This window comes from Macaca fascicularis, chromosome 7, assembly GCF_037993035.2.
Source record: "Macaca fascicularis isolate 582-1 chromosome 7, T2T-MFA8v1.1".
Classification (NCBI taxonomy): domain Eukaryota; kingdom Metazoa; phylum Chordata; class Mammalia; order Primates; family Cercopithecidae; genus Macaca; species Macaca fascicularis.
In genome coordinates this window covers 42,334,908-42,352,115 of record NC_088381.1, presented here as the reverse complement: position 1 = coordinate 42,352,115, position 17,208 = coordinate 42,334,908, and the positions used below count along the sequence as shown (strand labels likewise).

The following is a 17,208-nucleotide window of genomic DNA, read 5'->3' as shown; positions in this document are numbered from 1 at the left end:
AATAAAATCTAAATGGTTGTGGCTTAGCTTTGTTTAAAAGAGTCAAGTTTTCTTCATGTTATTGCTGTTGCAAGGGAAAAAAAAGTTACAATTTACTTCTGAAAGAAAAGTGGACAGTGATCCCAATAAAATGTTGACAAAACAGCCAACTGAAAATAGCTAGCAGAGAGAAATTTGTTACTACATCTTAGATAATGCATACTAGAGAGCTCAAAGATTCCTTTTTATCAAGTTCCTACCTTTTAAAAATTAAATATGTCTTTTTTTTTAAATCCAGTGGGGATCAGCGGTATACTTGTGTTATAAAAAATCAGTGGCAAAGACGAACACTATATCTTACAAAGCTGGTAAGTGTAATTTTTCATGGAATACTTCATATATCTGTGTATTACAGGGCCCAGAAAGGTTAAAGAAAAGAAAGAAACCTGCCTAGGATGTGTTAGGATCAGAACTGGGACTACAATCCGTATCTTTTGATTCTCATTTTTGTCTTCACTCATATGTTTATTGGATGCTTGATGAAAGATTAATTTTAAAATAAAGCGGGCTTTTATTTTAAGCCTTGGGTTTAAATAAATAATAAGGATATCTCAATTATCTTTAAGTTTTTAAATCAGCAGAAATATGGGAAAATGTATTTTAATTTTAGATTAATATTTCTTTAATACTTAAATTTAGTAAGAGCTGTAGTTCACATGAAATCATGTTTCATAATAATGAAAAATATTACAAACCAATTTGAAGTTTTATAATGCATAGTCAAAATGTCCAATTTTCAGAGACCCCAAAATATCAAACATAGTGATCTTATTTACAAGAGAACAGATTCAGCCTTTTAAAAATTGCTTTTATGCAGGGCATGGTGGCATGTGCCTGTAGTTCCAGCTTTTTGGGAGGCTGAGGCAGGAGGATTGCTTGAGCCCAAGAGTTCAAGACCAGCCTGGGCAACATAGACCCCATCTTTAAAAATATATACATATATACATATACATGTGTATACATGCTTGTGTTTAGAGTTCTAGACTCAAGTTTCTCTTTTACATTTGATTTTTTTTTTTTTTTTTTTTTTTTGAGACAGGGTCTCATTCGGTTGCCTAGGCTGGAGTACAGTGGCATGATTGTAGCTCACTGCAACCTCAGACTGTTGGGCTCAAGGTATCCACTTGCCTCAGTCTCCCTAGTACCTTGGACTATAGGCGTATCCCCGCATGCCTGGCTAATTTTTTAAATTTTTGTAGAGACAGGATCTTGCTTATGTTGCCCAGGTTGGTCTTAAACTCCTCTGTTTAAGCGCTCCTCTTGCCTCGGCCTCCCAAAATGATGGGATTACGGGTGAGGGCCACCATACCCGGCCTTTGATATTTTTGGATCTACAATTTATCACCTTTTTTTATTTTTATTTTTTTGAGACAAGGTTTTGTTCTGTTGCATAGTCTAGAGTGCAGTGGTGCGATCATAGCTCACTGCAACCTTGAACTCCTGGGCTCAAGCAGTCCTCCCACATCAGCCTCCCAGCCTCCCAAGTTGCTGAGACTACTGAGAGTACATGGTGGCATGTGCCGCCATGCCTCGCTAATTTTTTTTTTTTTTTTTTTTAGTAGAGATGGAGTCTTGCTGTATTGCCCAGGTTGCTCTTGAACTCCTTGGCTCAAGTGATCCTTCCACTTCAGCCTCCCAAAGTGCTGAGATTACAGGCGTGAGCCACTGTACTGGCTTTCATCAGTATTTCTTTTTCTTTTCTTTTCTTTTCTTTTTTTTTTTGGAGACAAAGTCTCACTCTGTTGCCCTAGGCCTAATTTGTAGATATCCTCAAGAAGATTATGAGTCATTCTCACTACCAGAATCCGTTCCTCTATTTTGTTTACCAATGGATGCAACCATTGAAAGGCTGGAGTGCAATGGCATGATCTTGGCTCACTGCAACCTCTGCCTCCCTAGTTCAAGCAATTCTACTGCCTCATCCCAAGTAGCTGGGACTACAGGCACATGCCGCCATGCCTGGCTAATTTTTTGTATTTTAGTAGAGATAGGGTTTCACCGTGTTACCCAGGCTGGTCTCAAACTCCTGAGTTCAGGCAATCTGCCCGCCTCAGCCTCCCAAAGTACTAGGATTACAGGTGTGAGCCACTGTGCCCAGCCAGCCTTCATCACTATTTCTATACTTACTTTATGACTTTATTACCTCATGACCTGAGAGAGTAGTACAGAGTTAACTATAGATTCTCATGGGACCTACTTGCTGGCTAGCATGTAATTAAATGATTTTAGAACTGCCTTGGACCTTAGTTTATCTACTTCATCTCATTTTATAGATGAGAAAACCATACTCCTGTAGTATGTCGTTTGTCCAAAGTCACAGAGATATTAGTGGCAGAAGCAACAACCACTTACATTCCCCCAGTTTATCTTTTTGTCTTTGTAGCTGTCTAGTGATAATATCTACTTGACTTTAAGGGCTTTATGGCCAGGGAACCTATTTTCTGTTTCTAGTTCCACAAAATGAGGTACAAGGTTCTTCCTGGAATGTATTCAGTGGAAGATGCCTGGACCATTTTCCTAATGTGAAATCATAGGCAACTTAAAACTCTATCTTCATATGATCTGGTGTTATTTAGAAGCTGAGCTTGAGTTGGTACTATTGCTAAGACATTGTAAATATGTGACTCTTCTATTTTTATGAGTAATTTTCCTGTATTTGTGCTAGAAGTTAATATATACTCCTATGGGATATGAATTTTAATGTGTAAAAGCACCCCTGAGGGAAAGTTATTGAGAGCTGATGAAGTAGATAGATGAAAATAAACCATATTGAAAATTTCAAAAACTTAGTATGCTTTCTAAGGTAGTGTGGCCACAAACTGAATTTTTAGGAGTATGTTTGTGCATTTCTGTGGGATATCTTTTTCTTGTTAGCTTTAACATAGCCTTTATGGATGAAGCTTGATAAATATTAAGCAGTTAGTTAATAGTTATAATGTTCAAGGATTAAAATCTCTATGAATCCTACCAAAGTATTCACTGTCATTACATACATGTCATGCTTTGGCATTCCAAATGTGTGAAATAACAAAGCATTTTATCATCATTGAACTAATAAGTACCTAAATTCAAGAGATGATGACTTAATATTTATTGTTGTTTTTATAGGCCTAATTTGTAGATATCCTCAAGAAGATTATGAGTCATTCTCACTACCAGAATCCGTTCCTCTATTTTGTTTACCAATGGGTGCAACCATTGAATGTTGGCCATCAAATAGCAAATACCCTCTCCCTGTATTTTCTACATTTGTTTTAACTGGAGCCTCAGCTGAAAAGGTATGTGTTTGACAATTTGTATCTGCAAATTTCTTGTACATTTTCAAGTTTTCTATAATGCAAAGAATAGTAGGGGAAAAACTGATTAAATTGAATGCATTATGCATACTTTTCCACTTGATTAAAATAACTGTATCCAGGGACAGGAAAAGAGAATTTTTATTCAGTCCCATCCACCTAAATGCTTTTTTGTGATTGTAGTGAAACATTTTTTCATCATCAAATGACGATCCTTCATTGGTTCACTTTCTGTGATAAAGAAGCTTTGAAAGTAACATTATTAAATATATAATGCAGTTTAGAATTATAGACATGATAGTTGGCAGGGACCTTAGAAATTATCAAGTCTAACGTCCTCATTTTATGGATAGGAAAATTGATGTCCCGAGAAATTCAATGAATTGCCCAACGCTGGAATTTGTATTTCCTTATCTAAATTTTCATCTCACTTTCTACCAAATAATTAATTTTCAATCATTTTCTTCTAGAGAATATTGATAAAATTGCTTCCACTCTTTATAAAACAAATAAATTTAATCAAAATAACCTTTTCTTTCAATAGTAAGGAGACATGAGAATAGCACTATATAATTCTTAGATACATCAAGAAAGCAGGAGGGGTGTCTCTTCATCACTGTGTTCCTAATACCTGGCCTCTCACCTGGCTCACAGCAAGCATTTATTAAATATTTAACTGATGATGTCATTTGGATATATGATACAAAGTATACAAAGTATATTTACTGGATATATTACTTGTTTTGCAGGTTTATGGTGCTGCTATTCAGTTTTATGAACCATACTCTGAGGAGAATCTCACAGAAAAACAGAGACTTCTTTTGGGTTTAACATCAGCAGATGGGAAGTCTGATAGTTCCAAAACAATTCATACTAACAAATGCATCTGTCTTCTTTCTCACTGGCCTTTTTTTGATGCATTCAGGAAGTTTCTGACTTTTCTGTATCGTTATTCCATCTCTGGGCCTCATGTCCTTCCAATTGAGAAGTAAGTTAAGTGTTCTTGGTTTAACATTTGACAGATCTTTCCATTATGTGGAAAATTTGTGTTGGCAACTGGGTAAATTTTGTATGGATACTAGATTTCTCAAGAGTTATTTGAAAAAAATGGTTTATTTCAGTCAGGTAATATTTCTCCATTGTGTGTTTGTGGTCTTGTTATTTAAAATAATTTTGTCTCCAATGAGATGAAATTAATGTTTCTTTTTTTAATGCTCTTGTAAAGTTTAGAGATCCTAATCTGGACAAATGCTGAAAATTTTTTACTAATTTTTAAATTCTTGTTTTACATATACTTTAAATTTATTATGAACCTTTAAAAATGTTTCTTACTGGGGCTGGGTGCAATAGCTCATACCCATAATCTCAGCACTTTGGGAAGCCAAGGCAGGCAGATTGCTTGAGTCCAGTAGTTTAAGACCAGCCTGAGCAACATGGCAAAACCCTGTCTCTACAAAACTACAGAAATTAGTTGGACATGGCCCATGCCTGTAGTCCCAGCTGCTTGGGAGGCCAAGGCATGAGAATCACTTGAACCTGGGAAACGGAGATTGCAGTAAGCCATGATCATGCCACTGCACTCCAGCCTGGGTGACAGAGGGAGACTCTGTCTCAAAAAAAAAAAAAAAAAAAAAAATTCCTTACCATATTTACATATAATGAATGTAAAGGAAAAATTAGATGAATGCATTTTTTTTCTTTGGCAATATACCCAGTAATGGAATCGCCAGGTCTATTTATTTTAAAGATAACAAACCCATTACATGTTAATATAAATGTCTTTTTTGAAAAATAACTTTTCCAAAACTAAAAAAACTTTAGTGAGCAGAAGGGCATTGTTTTACATTTTTGCAAATCTCTAATGTCTAGCTTAATTGAACATAGCCGGGCTTCCATATATCGTTCTGCATTCAATCTGTTGCAGTAGTTGTTTTGGTTGAAATATACAAAGAAAGCCTGGCCTCCCACAGATATGTAGATAGAAAAGGGAGGGATTTTGAATAATATTTTCAGAAAGTTTTAGATATTCTTTTTTTTTGACGCTGCACCAAGCTTGACAAATGTTGGTTTCTTACAAGTTATTTGCAATCTAAAACTGTAGTAGTGAACTTTGTCAGTTACATTAAAATCTATTGGTCTGGCCAGGTGTGGTGGCTCACACCTGTAATCCCAACACTCTGGAAGGCTGAGACAGGAGGTCAGGAGTTCAAGACCAGCCTGGCCAACATGGTGAAACCCTGTCTCTACTAAAAAAAAAGAAATACAAAAACCAACCGTGGTTGCTGGTGCCTGTAGTCCCATCTACTCTGGAGGCTGAGGCAAGGAGAATTGCTTAAACCCGGGAGGCAGAGGTTGCAGTGAGCCAAGATCATGCCACTGCACTCCAGCCTGGGCGACAGAGCGAAACTCTGTCTCCAAAAAAAAAAAAAAAAAAAAATCTGTCAGTCTGTTTGACTCTTTGGGGGAACTTCCAGTTATGCATTATTTTGTAGCATTGTGCATTGGTCATTTGGAAAATGCTGATTTGCCAAGTTAAGCACATCTTCCAAATGTAGACACATGTTGTTATTAATATTAAAAAATCACATTTGTTAATATCACCACCTATCTTAGAAAAGTTTTTGAGCATTAGGAAGCTTTCAGGCTCATGGTGCAGAATTCTAATTTCCACTTGAAAGTTTGTATTTAATTATTGGCAAATACTGCCAGTAGCTGGGATTACAGGCGTGTGCCACCACACCTGTCTAATTTTGTATTTTTGGTAGAGATGGGGTTTTGCCATGTTGCTCAGGCTGGTCTCGAACTTCTGACCTCAGGTGAAACACCTGCCTTGGCCTCCCAGAGTGCTGGGATTACAGGTGTGAGCCACCGCACCTGGCCTGTCAGTCATCTTTCAAACAAAAATTGCACTCTGTGGGAGAAAACCAGCAAGTTCACTCACAACTTAGTTGTACAAGTGCATTTCCAAAATCAAGACAACCATTGTACTTCTGTATACAACAGAAGTTCTTTATGTGTAGTTTCCCTTTCATCATACAGAATTTTAAAAATGTACACTACAGCCAAAACTTAATACAATTAGTAATATTTACTGCTAATGTTGACACTCTTACTGCAAGTGTATAGTAGTAAAGAATATAGCAACTACTAGTACATTTTGGTGCCACTGCCTTGATTCATAGTAAGTCACCAGCAGTTTTACCCACAATGCTCTTGCACTGTCAGTGCAAATGTCAACATTGTGCAAAAAGCAAATGACATCATATAATTTTTTGTTTGCTCGTTTTTTTCTTTTTCTTTTTGTTTTTTGACACAGAGTCTTGTTCTGTCACCTAGGCTGGAGTACAGTGATGTGATCTCAGCTCACTGCAACCTCTGCCTGTTGGGCTCAAGTGATTCTCATGCCTCAGTCTCCTGAGTAGCTGGAATTACAGACATGCGCCACCACATCTGGCTAATTTTTGTATTTTTGGTAGAGACAGGGTTTTACCACGTTGGCCAGGCTAGTCTCAAACTCCTGACCTCAAGTGATCTGCCCACCTTGACCTCCCAAAGTGCTGAGATTACAGGTGTGAACCATCGCGCCTTGCCTGTTTTTGTTTATGAAGCAGCGTCTCACTCTGTTGCCCAGGCTGGAGAGCAGTGGCATGATCATGGCTCACTGCAGCCCGGACTTCCTGGGCTCAAGCCATCCTCCCACCTCAGCCCCTCCAAGTAGCTGGGACTACAGGCGCATGCCACCATGCCTGGCTCATTTTTGTATTTTTTGTAGAGACAGTGTTTCACCACGTTGCCTAGGCTGGTCTTAAACTCCTAGGCTCAATCAGTTCACCCGCCTCAGCCCCTCAAAGTGCTGGGATTACCACACTTGGCCAACATCATATTGTTATTATAAAAATAGTTGTGACCTTGCAGATCTTCCCTGAATGGATCTTGAATATCTTTAGGGGTTTGTGGATCACACTTTGTTTTCTGCTGTTCTAACTACTTCATAATTCAAGCAGATGTATATGCTGTGGTATTCATTCCCCGCTTAATGTTTGTTTAGATTATGAGTACTTTAATGGTAGACATTGGTGGCTTTATGCCTTTTATACATATCCTATCATGTCTGTTGGTGTGTTTTTATATAGTAAACAGGCAAAACATATTTGTAAATTAATAAATTTCTAGTATTGTCTATCTAGTTGAAATTTTCTTTGTTCTGAAACCAAGATGATTTTGAAATAATGTTTTAAAAAAAAATACAAACATTCAGACTGGAACAAAAATTTAAAAAATAATTCAGAAATAAAATAGCTTATTCTCCCCCAGGAAAGATTTTTCACTGTGGTCGCTTTTTTTCTGTTCCATAGTGTTAAAAACAAAATCCATAGATCTAGCTTTTTATCTGTCTTATTCTGGGGGAAAAAACCCTACAAAATCATTAATATAATTTTTAACGTATTGTTAATAGAAAGAATACTGTTCATTTTTTAGAAGCTATTAAATGGTTTCATTTTTTTCTGGAGCACTTTAAGTGTTTGTTGTATATAAAATATGAGCAATTCACTAAAAAGCATATTGTAAATGTAAGAATTTACTTTTTGGGTAATTTCCACATCACTGATATATCACATATTATCTAGGTAAAAGTTAAACAGACTTTTAAGACAGTGATAACAAATGTTGTTGAAGTGAATACCTATTAATGTGAAAAGTCACTGGGTTTAAGCAGAAGCAACTTTAATGGGATGAATGATTTTTGATTGTTCACTTGTTTTCATAGTATTGGGGATTTCAAAATAATAGGTACACAGGGTTTTGACTCAACTTGGACTTGTGGAGACATGTTGACCTTTATATCATATGGCATTCACTTTGGAATCACTTACATTTTTGTTTGTTTTCAAGGCATATTTCTCATTTTATGCATAAAGTTCCTTTTCCATCTCCTCAGAGACCACGGATTTTAGTTCAGGTGAGGTTTTTATGTTTTTGATTGGGGGACCTATGAGTTGTTATTGGCTCTGTCAAAATGTAACATAAGAATAACAATTTTGAATGAGGAAAAAAACCTAATGAGATTTAGAGAGAACCAGATACTATTCCCCATTGTAGTTTGGGCCCTTAATGTTTTATTGACTCCTCCCAGACATCTCCTGCTTTTCTTAGAGAAAGCGTTCAAGAATTAAAGAAGTGGGTTGAAGTAGACATTTTGAATACACAGAAAGGAACTTTTTTCCCCTAAATTTGTTGTAGGTATTTGAAAGTTTGTGCCTTTGGCAATCATATAATAAGTTAAATGTATTAGAATAGATATAAGGAAAAGTTATGTTTGCATAAATTTCAAAACATAGATAAGAGTAATTACATTATTATATTGATACAGATAAAATATCTAAAAAATATTATTTTGAACTTTATATTCAGTCTGAATATCCACATGTCATTTCTGTCTTGTTTCCTGGTATTTAGTGTAAGAAAATACATAGCACATTCAGTTTAAATAACACACAAAAGATTGTTTTATGGTGGAAGTTAACAAACTTTTTTGGTTATTGGTCATACAGTAAATATTTTAGTCTTTACTGATCATCTGATCTCTGTCACAACTATTCAGCTCTGCTGTTACAGCACAAGAGCAGCTAGGTAATATGTAAAGAATGAGCATGCCTATATTTCAGTAAAACTTTATTTACAAAAACAGGCAATCTATGGATTTGCCATGTAGGCCATAGGTTTTTTGACCCTGGTATTTTGGTATTAAATGAATAATTTAGTCTTTCAGTGTGAATTTGTTAAAATGGCATCAGGGAAACCATTGAGGACAGAAGAAAAGAGGATTCACAGTAAGAAGAGTTAGTAGTTGGAAGGGGTCAGGAGCTGTTTTTTAAGATCTTAGTGAGTGATATAAATTGTTCTGATACTGGTAAATGGATATAGTGAAACTTCATGGGCATAATCATTATTCTAATATTTTTAACAGAAAGTGATGTTTTAAAGTTCATCTTTATGTTTCAAATTCTTTATTTTAAATCTTCTTCCAGTTATCACCACATGATAATCTAATTCTCAGTCAGCCTGTGTCTTCACCTCTTCCACTAAGGCAAGTAAAACCTCATTTCTATTTATTTTTCTCTCAATCTAGCATAATATTCAAATATTTTCTTTTTCCTAGCTAAAATTTCAAATGTTGATGGGAATACTTCTCACTGAACTACTACTACTATAAATTTCTTTTACTTAATGTTTGGGTTGCAGTTATTAACGAAAGAAAGGAAATTTTTATAATAGTGTTTTGTATTTTGTGTATCTATTATCATCAAGTACCTACTATTGTGTAAGTGTGTGTGTGGGGTGTATTTATATATGTAGATGATGAGAACAATTAATTTGAACTTTAACCTCTGAAGAACATTCAAATGCAATTAATTTTTTCTTTTTAAAATGCAATTAATTTCCAAAAGAAAAAAAAGTGGTTCTAATTACTAAATTGTAGAATAGGACAATGTATTTTCTTACCTTAAAAGTTCAGAGAAATTATTAAGTATGTTTTCTCTACAGTATCCTTTCTTGAAAGTTGATTAGCTGTGTAATTTTTTCATCAGAGAAATGGTTACAGTTTGATTAAGTTGTACAGCAGATACCTAAGGGAGAGCAGCTGCCATCTTTGACATTAATTTTGTAAGAATTGCAGATTATTTCATCGCTAGCTCTCAGCGCAGAGTGACAAATGTTTTAACCTTTGTTTGAGCTGAAAATAAACTAGAAACAATGACTGAGACTATGTATGTTACTCTAAATTACGTAAAGGACTTTTTTAGGTAACAGCTTTATTGAGTTATAATTCACATATCATATAATTCACCCAATTAAAGTGTATGATTCAATAGTTATATTCACAGAGTTCTGCAGCTATCACTGTAATAAATTTTAGAACATTTTCATCACCCTAGAAGGAAACTCTTTACCCTTCAGCAGTTAACTTCCTTAATTCCTCCCATCTCTAACATACACATACCCCTCTCCAGCCCTAGTCAACCACTAATCTACATTCCGTTGCTGTAGATCTGTCTATACTGGACATTTCATATAAATGGAATCATACAATATGTAGTCTGGCTTCTTTGACTTAATGTTTTCAAGGTCTGTCTATGTTGCCTCATGCATCAGTACTTTTTATTGCTGAATAATATTTCATTGTATGGATATATGTTTTATTTATCTGTTTATCAGTTGATAGACATTTGGGATAGTTCCACATTTTGGCTACTATGAACTTACCCCAATTTTTTTGTGGACATATGTTTTCGTTTCACCAAGAGGCTTTTGTTACTAGTTTTGCTTTATTTAAAAGATTATTCCAGTGAAACTAGTTGTTTAGCATTATATAAACAAAATACTTGCTGGCTTACTGAACTATTTACTTTGTCAGTTCGGTATTTTGTTACTATATAGAAGGCCTAAGTTTATTGTTTTCATTATTAACTTGTTTTGTATGTATATCTCATTATTTTGTACCTCTTGATTTCCTATTACTATTATCATTACAGTAGTAAAGATTATTCATAAAATTAAGTTTTAATGTGTATTTACCTTAAGGGAAGTGAGCCTGTAAGTCATATGGTTTTTCTGATAATTACAGTGGAAGATAGACCATGTCCAAAAAACTTCCATTTAAGGATTTGCTTTCAATCAAAGCATCCCTTTTATAAATTGCATTCTTTATTTGGACATTATGTACATGACAAATCTTTTTACATGAAATGAAGCAGATGACTTTTCGTTTTCCATATTGAATACAGTACAGAAGAATGATTTTGGAATCTCCCAGAACTGCATTGTTTTCATAGTGTGTTTGTGATGCAGTGTTTTCCCTGCATCATAGCAGCAATCATGTTTAATGGTGAATATATAATACAAATTGTACCCTAATCAACATATATAATACAAATCCTACTCTAATCAACTACTTTTGCCCATTGTTTTAGATAATGAGGTGTTTGGATCATTATTTTATAATTATATATTTTTGTTTGGATTGACAGTGGTGGCAAGTTTTCAACACTACTCCAGAATTTAGGCCCTGAAAATGCTGTGACACTACTGGTGTTTGCAGTAACAGAACATAAAATTCTTATCCATTCCCTACGGCCATCCGTGCTTACTAGTGTGACAGAAGCATTAGTTTCTGTGAGTATCACAGTTTCTTATTGGCAGTCAATTTAGTTTAAATTTAGTTTATTTATATAACTTAAAGCCATTTTAATGCTTAACTAAAATTCAGAGAGTAATGAATTTGTGTTTTTTGAAAGCAGTTTTGATTTCCTGACCATTAACTATAGTTACAATTATTTAATTCATTATCAGGCATTAGACTTTAGGTAATACTTAAAAGACAGTTTTTTGTGTGTGCTGATAAATTATGCTTAAGTGTCAAAAAGGTAAATGCTCTCCTATCTTTTGTTTATCCAAGATGATTTTCCCTTTCCACTGGCCATGCCCGTATGTTCCTCTCTGCCCACTGGCTTTAGCAGATGTCTTGAGTGCACCATGTCCATTCATAGTAGGGATTGATTCAAGATACTTTGATCTCTATGATCCTCCACCAGATGTCAGTTGTGTTGACGTAGATACCAACACTATTTCTCAGTAAGTACATTTTAGTGATTCTACATCTATATTTTACAACTTTGTAGCATATGTATGTAACTGTATATTTTATGATTGTTAACGAGGATTCTTTTAAGATATATTGTATTCCTTGTTATGTGGGGTAATCACCATCTTTGAATCAGACTTTATTATGCATCAATGGAGTAGATTTAGAGTATTAAAGGTTTTATTGGAAAGACTATACATTTTATCCTCAGGCTTTCAATATTTAAGAAACATTTTAATGTTAGGCTTGCTTAGAAATTTAGCCAAAGGGAGCTGGGCGCAGTGGCTCACGCCTGTACTCCTAGCACTTTGGGAGGCCGAGGTGATCAGATCACCTGAGGTCAGGAGTTCAAGACCAGCCTGACCAACAAAGAGAAACCCCATCTCTACTAAAAATACAAAATTAGCTGAGCGTGATGGCGCATGCCTGTAATCCCAGCTACTTGGGAGGCTGAGGCAGGAGAATTGCTTGAACCCGGGAGGCAGAGGTTGTGGTGAGCTGAGATCATACCACTGCACTCCAGCCTGGGCAACAACAGTGAAACTCCGTCTCACAAAAAAATAAAAAAAAGAAAGAAAAAGAAAAAGAAATTTAGCCAAAGGGAAATTGAGGTTAGAAATAGAAAAAGTTTATTTCCCTTTAATGATATGAGTATAGGTGAAATCACAAATTGAATTAAAACACCATTCTTTAATATTTCAATCCTATTTCTAGTCTTTTATAATACTATTAGAATACTTACATATAGGCTGGGCATGGTGGCTGACGCCTGTAATCCCAGCACTTTGGGAAGCCAAGGCGAGCGGATCACTTGAGGTCAGGAGTTCGAGACCAGCCTGGCCAACATGGTGAAACCATGTCTCTACTAAAAATACAAAAATTAGCTGGACATGGTGGCAGGTGCCTGTATTCCCAGCTACTCGGGAGACTGAGGCAGGAGAATCGCTTGAACCCAGGAGGCGGAGGTTGCAGTGAGCTGAGATTGCACCACTGCACTCTGGCCTGGGCGACAGAGGGAGACTCCGTCTCAAAAAAAAAAAAAAAAAATCATAGTAAAATAAATGCTGTAACATTTTAAAATAACTGTAAAATTATACATAATTTCATTATCTTTACACCCTAGGGATGCAAGGATTTTATGTTTTCATCTCTTTGCATTGAAATTATATGTAAGTTATAGCTATTGGAACTATTTTTAAAGCCTTTTTATAATTCTGCATTGTTTTGTGTCCCTTATTTTCCATACTTAATCTATTCAGGGAAGAGGAAATTGATGCACTGTCCACATTGAACCCACAGGACATGCTTATAATAACTATGATTTAGTCTAATAAAGCCCCAAAGCTGGTACAGCTTTTACACTTAAATATGTAAATGTGAAGTAGGTTTTTCTCCTTTTTTTTAAAGAAATGGGGTCTCACTCTGTCAATCAGGCTGGAGTGCAGTAGCATGATCATAGCTCACTGCCAAATTTCTGGGATCAAGCAATCCTCTTGCCTCAGCCTCCCAAGTAGCTAGGACTACAGGTGTGTACCACCAGGCCTGGCCACATTTTTTTTTTTTTTTTTTGAGACAGAGTCTTGCTTTGTCACCCAGGCTTGAGTGCAGTGGTACAATCTCGGCTCACTGCAAGCTCTGCCTCCTGGGTTCACACCATTCTCCTGCCTCAGCCTCCCAAGTAGCTGGGACTACAGGCATCCGCCACCACGCCTGGCTAATTTTTTTGTATTTTTAGTAGAGACAGGGTTTCACCATGTTAGCAAGGATGGTCTTGATCTCCTGACCTTGTGATCCACCTGCCTCAGCCTCCCAACGTGCTGGGATTATAGGTGTGAGCTACCGTGCCCGGCCATACCTGGCTAATTATTTTTTTAAATTTTTTTGTAGAGAAGGGGTCTTGCAGTGTTGTCCCAGCTGGTTTGGAACTCCTGACCTCAGGGTATCCTCCTCCCTTGGCCTCTCAAAGCATTGGGATTACAGGCATGAGCCACCACACCCAGTTTTTCTCCATTTTTAAATAAGAGCTTTTTATCTTAAAGCTTTTTTTTTGAAAAAAATTTTATTTTTTATTTTTTTGAGATGATGTCTCATTCTGTCACCCAGGCTCAAGTGCAGTGGCGTGATTTCAGCTCACTGCAACCTCTTCCTCCCAGGTTCAAGTGATTCTTCTGCCTCAGCCTCTCAAGTAGCTGGGACTACAGGTGCACGCCACCTGGCTAATTTTTGTATTCTTAGTAGAGATGGGTTTTCACTGTGTTGGCCAGGCTGGTCTCAAACTCCTGGCCTCAGGTGATCTGCCTGCCTCAGCCTCCCGAAGGGTTGAGACAGCCTAAAGCTTTTCGATTTAATTATGAAACCTTAGATTAGTTATCAGTCTTGTCATATGTCAAAACCTCAAGTGCCTAAACCATTAGAAAAGTTTAGCAGAAAATGAATATTCTCTTATAAAGCATGCATACTGTCAAAAAGTTTTTATTCATGGAAAGCCTAACCAAGAAAATATGAAATATATTTTATGCATAAAAGCCCTTTTACATATGGCATCAATAGATTCAATGGTTCTTTACCATCAACATTTCATTCTTTACCAGAACTGTTTAATACTTTCAAATATTAAAGTAATATAACTTTTCCTTGCCAGTTTAATGTTACATGATATAATATTTTTTAATTGAAATTAACAGTGGTAAGAGTGTATACTGTTTTTATTATGGTAATAAGTTGTATTTCCCCCCTTATAATGTGTCTTAATTTGTTAAAAGAATTTTCTCATCTGAGTGTGATGACTCATACCTGTAATCTCCACACTTTGGGAGGCTGAGGCAGGAGGATCACTTGAGGCCAGAGGAGACCCCATTTATACAAAAAATTTAAAAATTAGAAGAAGTCTTCCTACTTACTCTTTCTTTCTTTCTTTCTTTCTTTCTTTCTTTCCTTTCTTTCAGGTTGCTGAGGTCTGAACTCTTTTCTTTCTGCTTTGATCACTAATGAGTTAAAGAATCAGAGAAACATGAGTTGTTTGTGCTCATGAATTCTTGACATTATCACCCTCCAAACGGGTGGAGGACTAGACTAGCAAACTGACAGCTTTCTACTTTCCTTCAATTAGAATTTCTGAAGCCCCAGCCTGAAATTTGAAAGAAAAACAAATCCCAAGTGTGGAATTTTTGGTTTCTTTTTCCCTTCCCTGTCTGTCTTAAGTATATATAATACAGACTATGTTTTAAATATTAAGAAATTTCTGAAGAAAGGGAAAGAAATTAATATATATGTACTAAGTGTAAAGCTACATATGTAGCCTAAGTTATCTCATGTGATTCTCCATACTTTGTGAGGTAGTTCTTTTTTTTTTTTGGAAGCAGAGTCTCGCTCTGTCACCCAGGCTGGAGTGCAGTGGCGCAATCTTGGCTCACTGCAAGCTCCGCCTCCCAGGTTTATGCCGTTCTCCTGCCTTAGCCTCTCAAGTAGCTGGGACCACAGGCGCCCACCACCATGCCCAGCTAATTTTTTGTATTTTTTAGTAGAGATGGGGTTTCACCGTGTTAGCCAGGGTGGTCTCGATCTCCTGACCTCGTGATCCGCCCGCCTCAGCCTCCCAAAATGCTGGGATTACAGGCGTGAGCCACTGTGCCCAGCAGAGGTAGTTCTTGTTAACTCTTCTGACAAATGGGGAAACCAAAGCTTAGATTTTTAAGCGGCTTACCAAAGGGCACATAGCTTATACTGTCAGAACTGGGTTTTAAAGCCATTACTGTTTGACTCCAAAACTAATGCTTTCTGCCACTAATTATTGGGTAACTATGTAATATGTGTATGTCGTAAAATAATATAGTAATCTTGTAAGTGGAAGTCATCGTGAGTATACATTTACTCATAAGATGATCTTTCTTATAAGAAGATGATCATAGACCAAACTCAAGTACTTCAAAAATTTCCCTTACGGCTGGGCACAGTGGCTCATGCTTGTCATCCCAGCACTTTGGGAGGCCGAAGCAGGCAGATCATGAGGTCAGGAGATCGAGACCACCCTGGCTAACCAGTGAAACCCCATCTCTACTAAAAATACAAAACATTAGCGGGGGGCGGTGGCGGGTGCCTGTAGTCCCAGCTACTCGGGAGGCTGAGGCAGGAGAATGGCATGAACCCCGGAGGTAGAACTTGTAGTAGGCCAAGATCGCGCCACTGCACTCCAGCTTGGGCAACAGAGCAAGACTCTATCTCAAAAAAAAAAAAAATGCCCTTACCCAGCCAAGTTTTAGAGCGAAGATATCAAGAACAAGAGGCGGAAATTATGGCAATAACAGTAATTAGATGTGATCAGATGATACCAAGATGTTGTTCATTCATTTACGCCACAAACATATCCTGAGTGCCCTTTTTTGCTAGGCACTGGGAGTAAAATGGCAAACCACGTATTCTCCTTTCTTTTAAGACACTCGTAATTAAGTCTAGCAAGACAGGCACTATGCAGTGAATGGTAAGACACAGTGGGAAAACTGTGTTACTGAGTTTCATCAAGAAAATAATTTGAGAAGTGTTTCTACATTGCGTTCTTACTATAACAGAGGATCCTGTTGGTCACATTGTAAATGTAATCACACCTTCACAGCAGGACATCTGCAGTTTGACTCTGCCCTATCTTTATTTTTATTCTCATTTGTAGAAAGATAGAGGGGACAAATTCTAAGACAGTCATTTTTGTTTAGCTTAATCTTTCTTATCCCACTCTTTTTGTTTACTTTTCAAAGTGATATTTGCCCTTTTTTGTTCTGTAGGAAGTTTAGGGAATATAAAAAGTTCAGCAAGTTCCACTACACACCTGTGTTATGTTGTTCTGTGGTGGTTAGAATATGAGTGTTTTACTTTTTCTTTTTCTATACATTGTTCAAGTTTTCTAAAATGAATATTCATTGCTTTTGAAATAAAAAAACTGATTCAATAAAAAGTAGAGTCATCTGGGCACAGTGCCTCTTGCCTGTAATCCTAACACTTTGAGAGGCAGAGGCCAGGAGGATTTCTTAAGGTGTGGAGTTCAAGACCAGCCTGGGCAACAAAGCAAGACCTCATCTCTACAAAATAAAAACTAGCAGGCTGTAGGGGTGCGCACCTGTAGTCTCAGCTGCTTGGGAGGCTGAGGCAGGAGGACCACTTGAGCCTGGGACTGCAGTGAGCCGTGATCATGCCACTGCACTCCACCCTTGGTGACAGAATGAGACGTTGTCTTTTCTT

At 36.8% G+C, this 17,208-nt stretch overlaps 1 protein-coding gene across 8 annotated transcripts in view; it reads left to right on the top strand.

The window, feature by feature from the left end:
- The window catches only part of DENND4A (DENN domain containing 4A), a 131,875-nt gene that overhangs the window by 50,553 nt on the left and 64,114 nt on the right, over window positions 1-17,208 (top strand). For 4 of the 8 annotated variants that reach the window (XM_073996076.1, XM_065548069.2, XM_065548068.2 and 1 more), the window contains exons 1-6: window positions 2,138-3,317; window positions 4,085-4,323; window positions 8,229-8,295; window positions 9,365-9,423; window positions 11,366-11,510; window positions 11,794-11,969. In XM_073996076.1, coding sequence (XP_073852177.1) covers window positions 3,225-3,317; window positions 4,085-4,323; window positions 8,229-8,295; window positions 9,365-9,423; window positions 11,366-11,510; window positions 11,794-11,969 — 779 coding nt within the window. In that variant the 5' untranslated portion in view covers window positions 2,138-3,224. Of the gene's footprint in view, window positions 1-277; window positions 348-2,137; window positions 3,318-4,084; window positions 4,324-8,228; window positions 8,296-9,364; window positions 9,424-11,365; window positions 11,511-11,793; window positions 11,970-17,208 lie in introns of those variants that run through there. The other 4 variants (XM_073996079.1, XM_073996078.1, XM_073996077.1 and 1 more) reach the window with 2 other exon arrangements.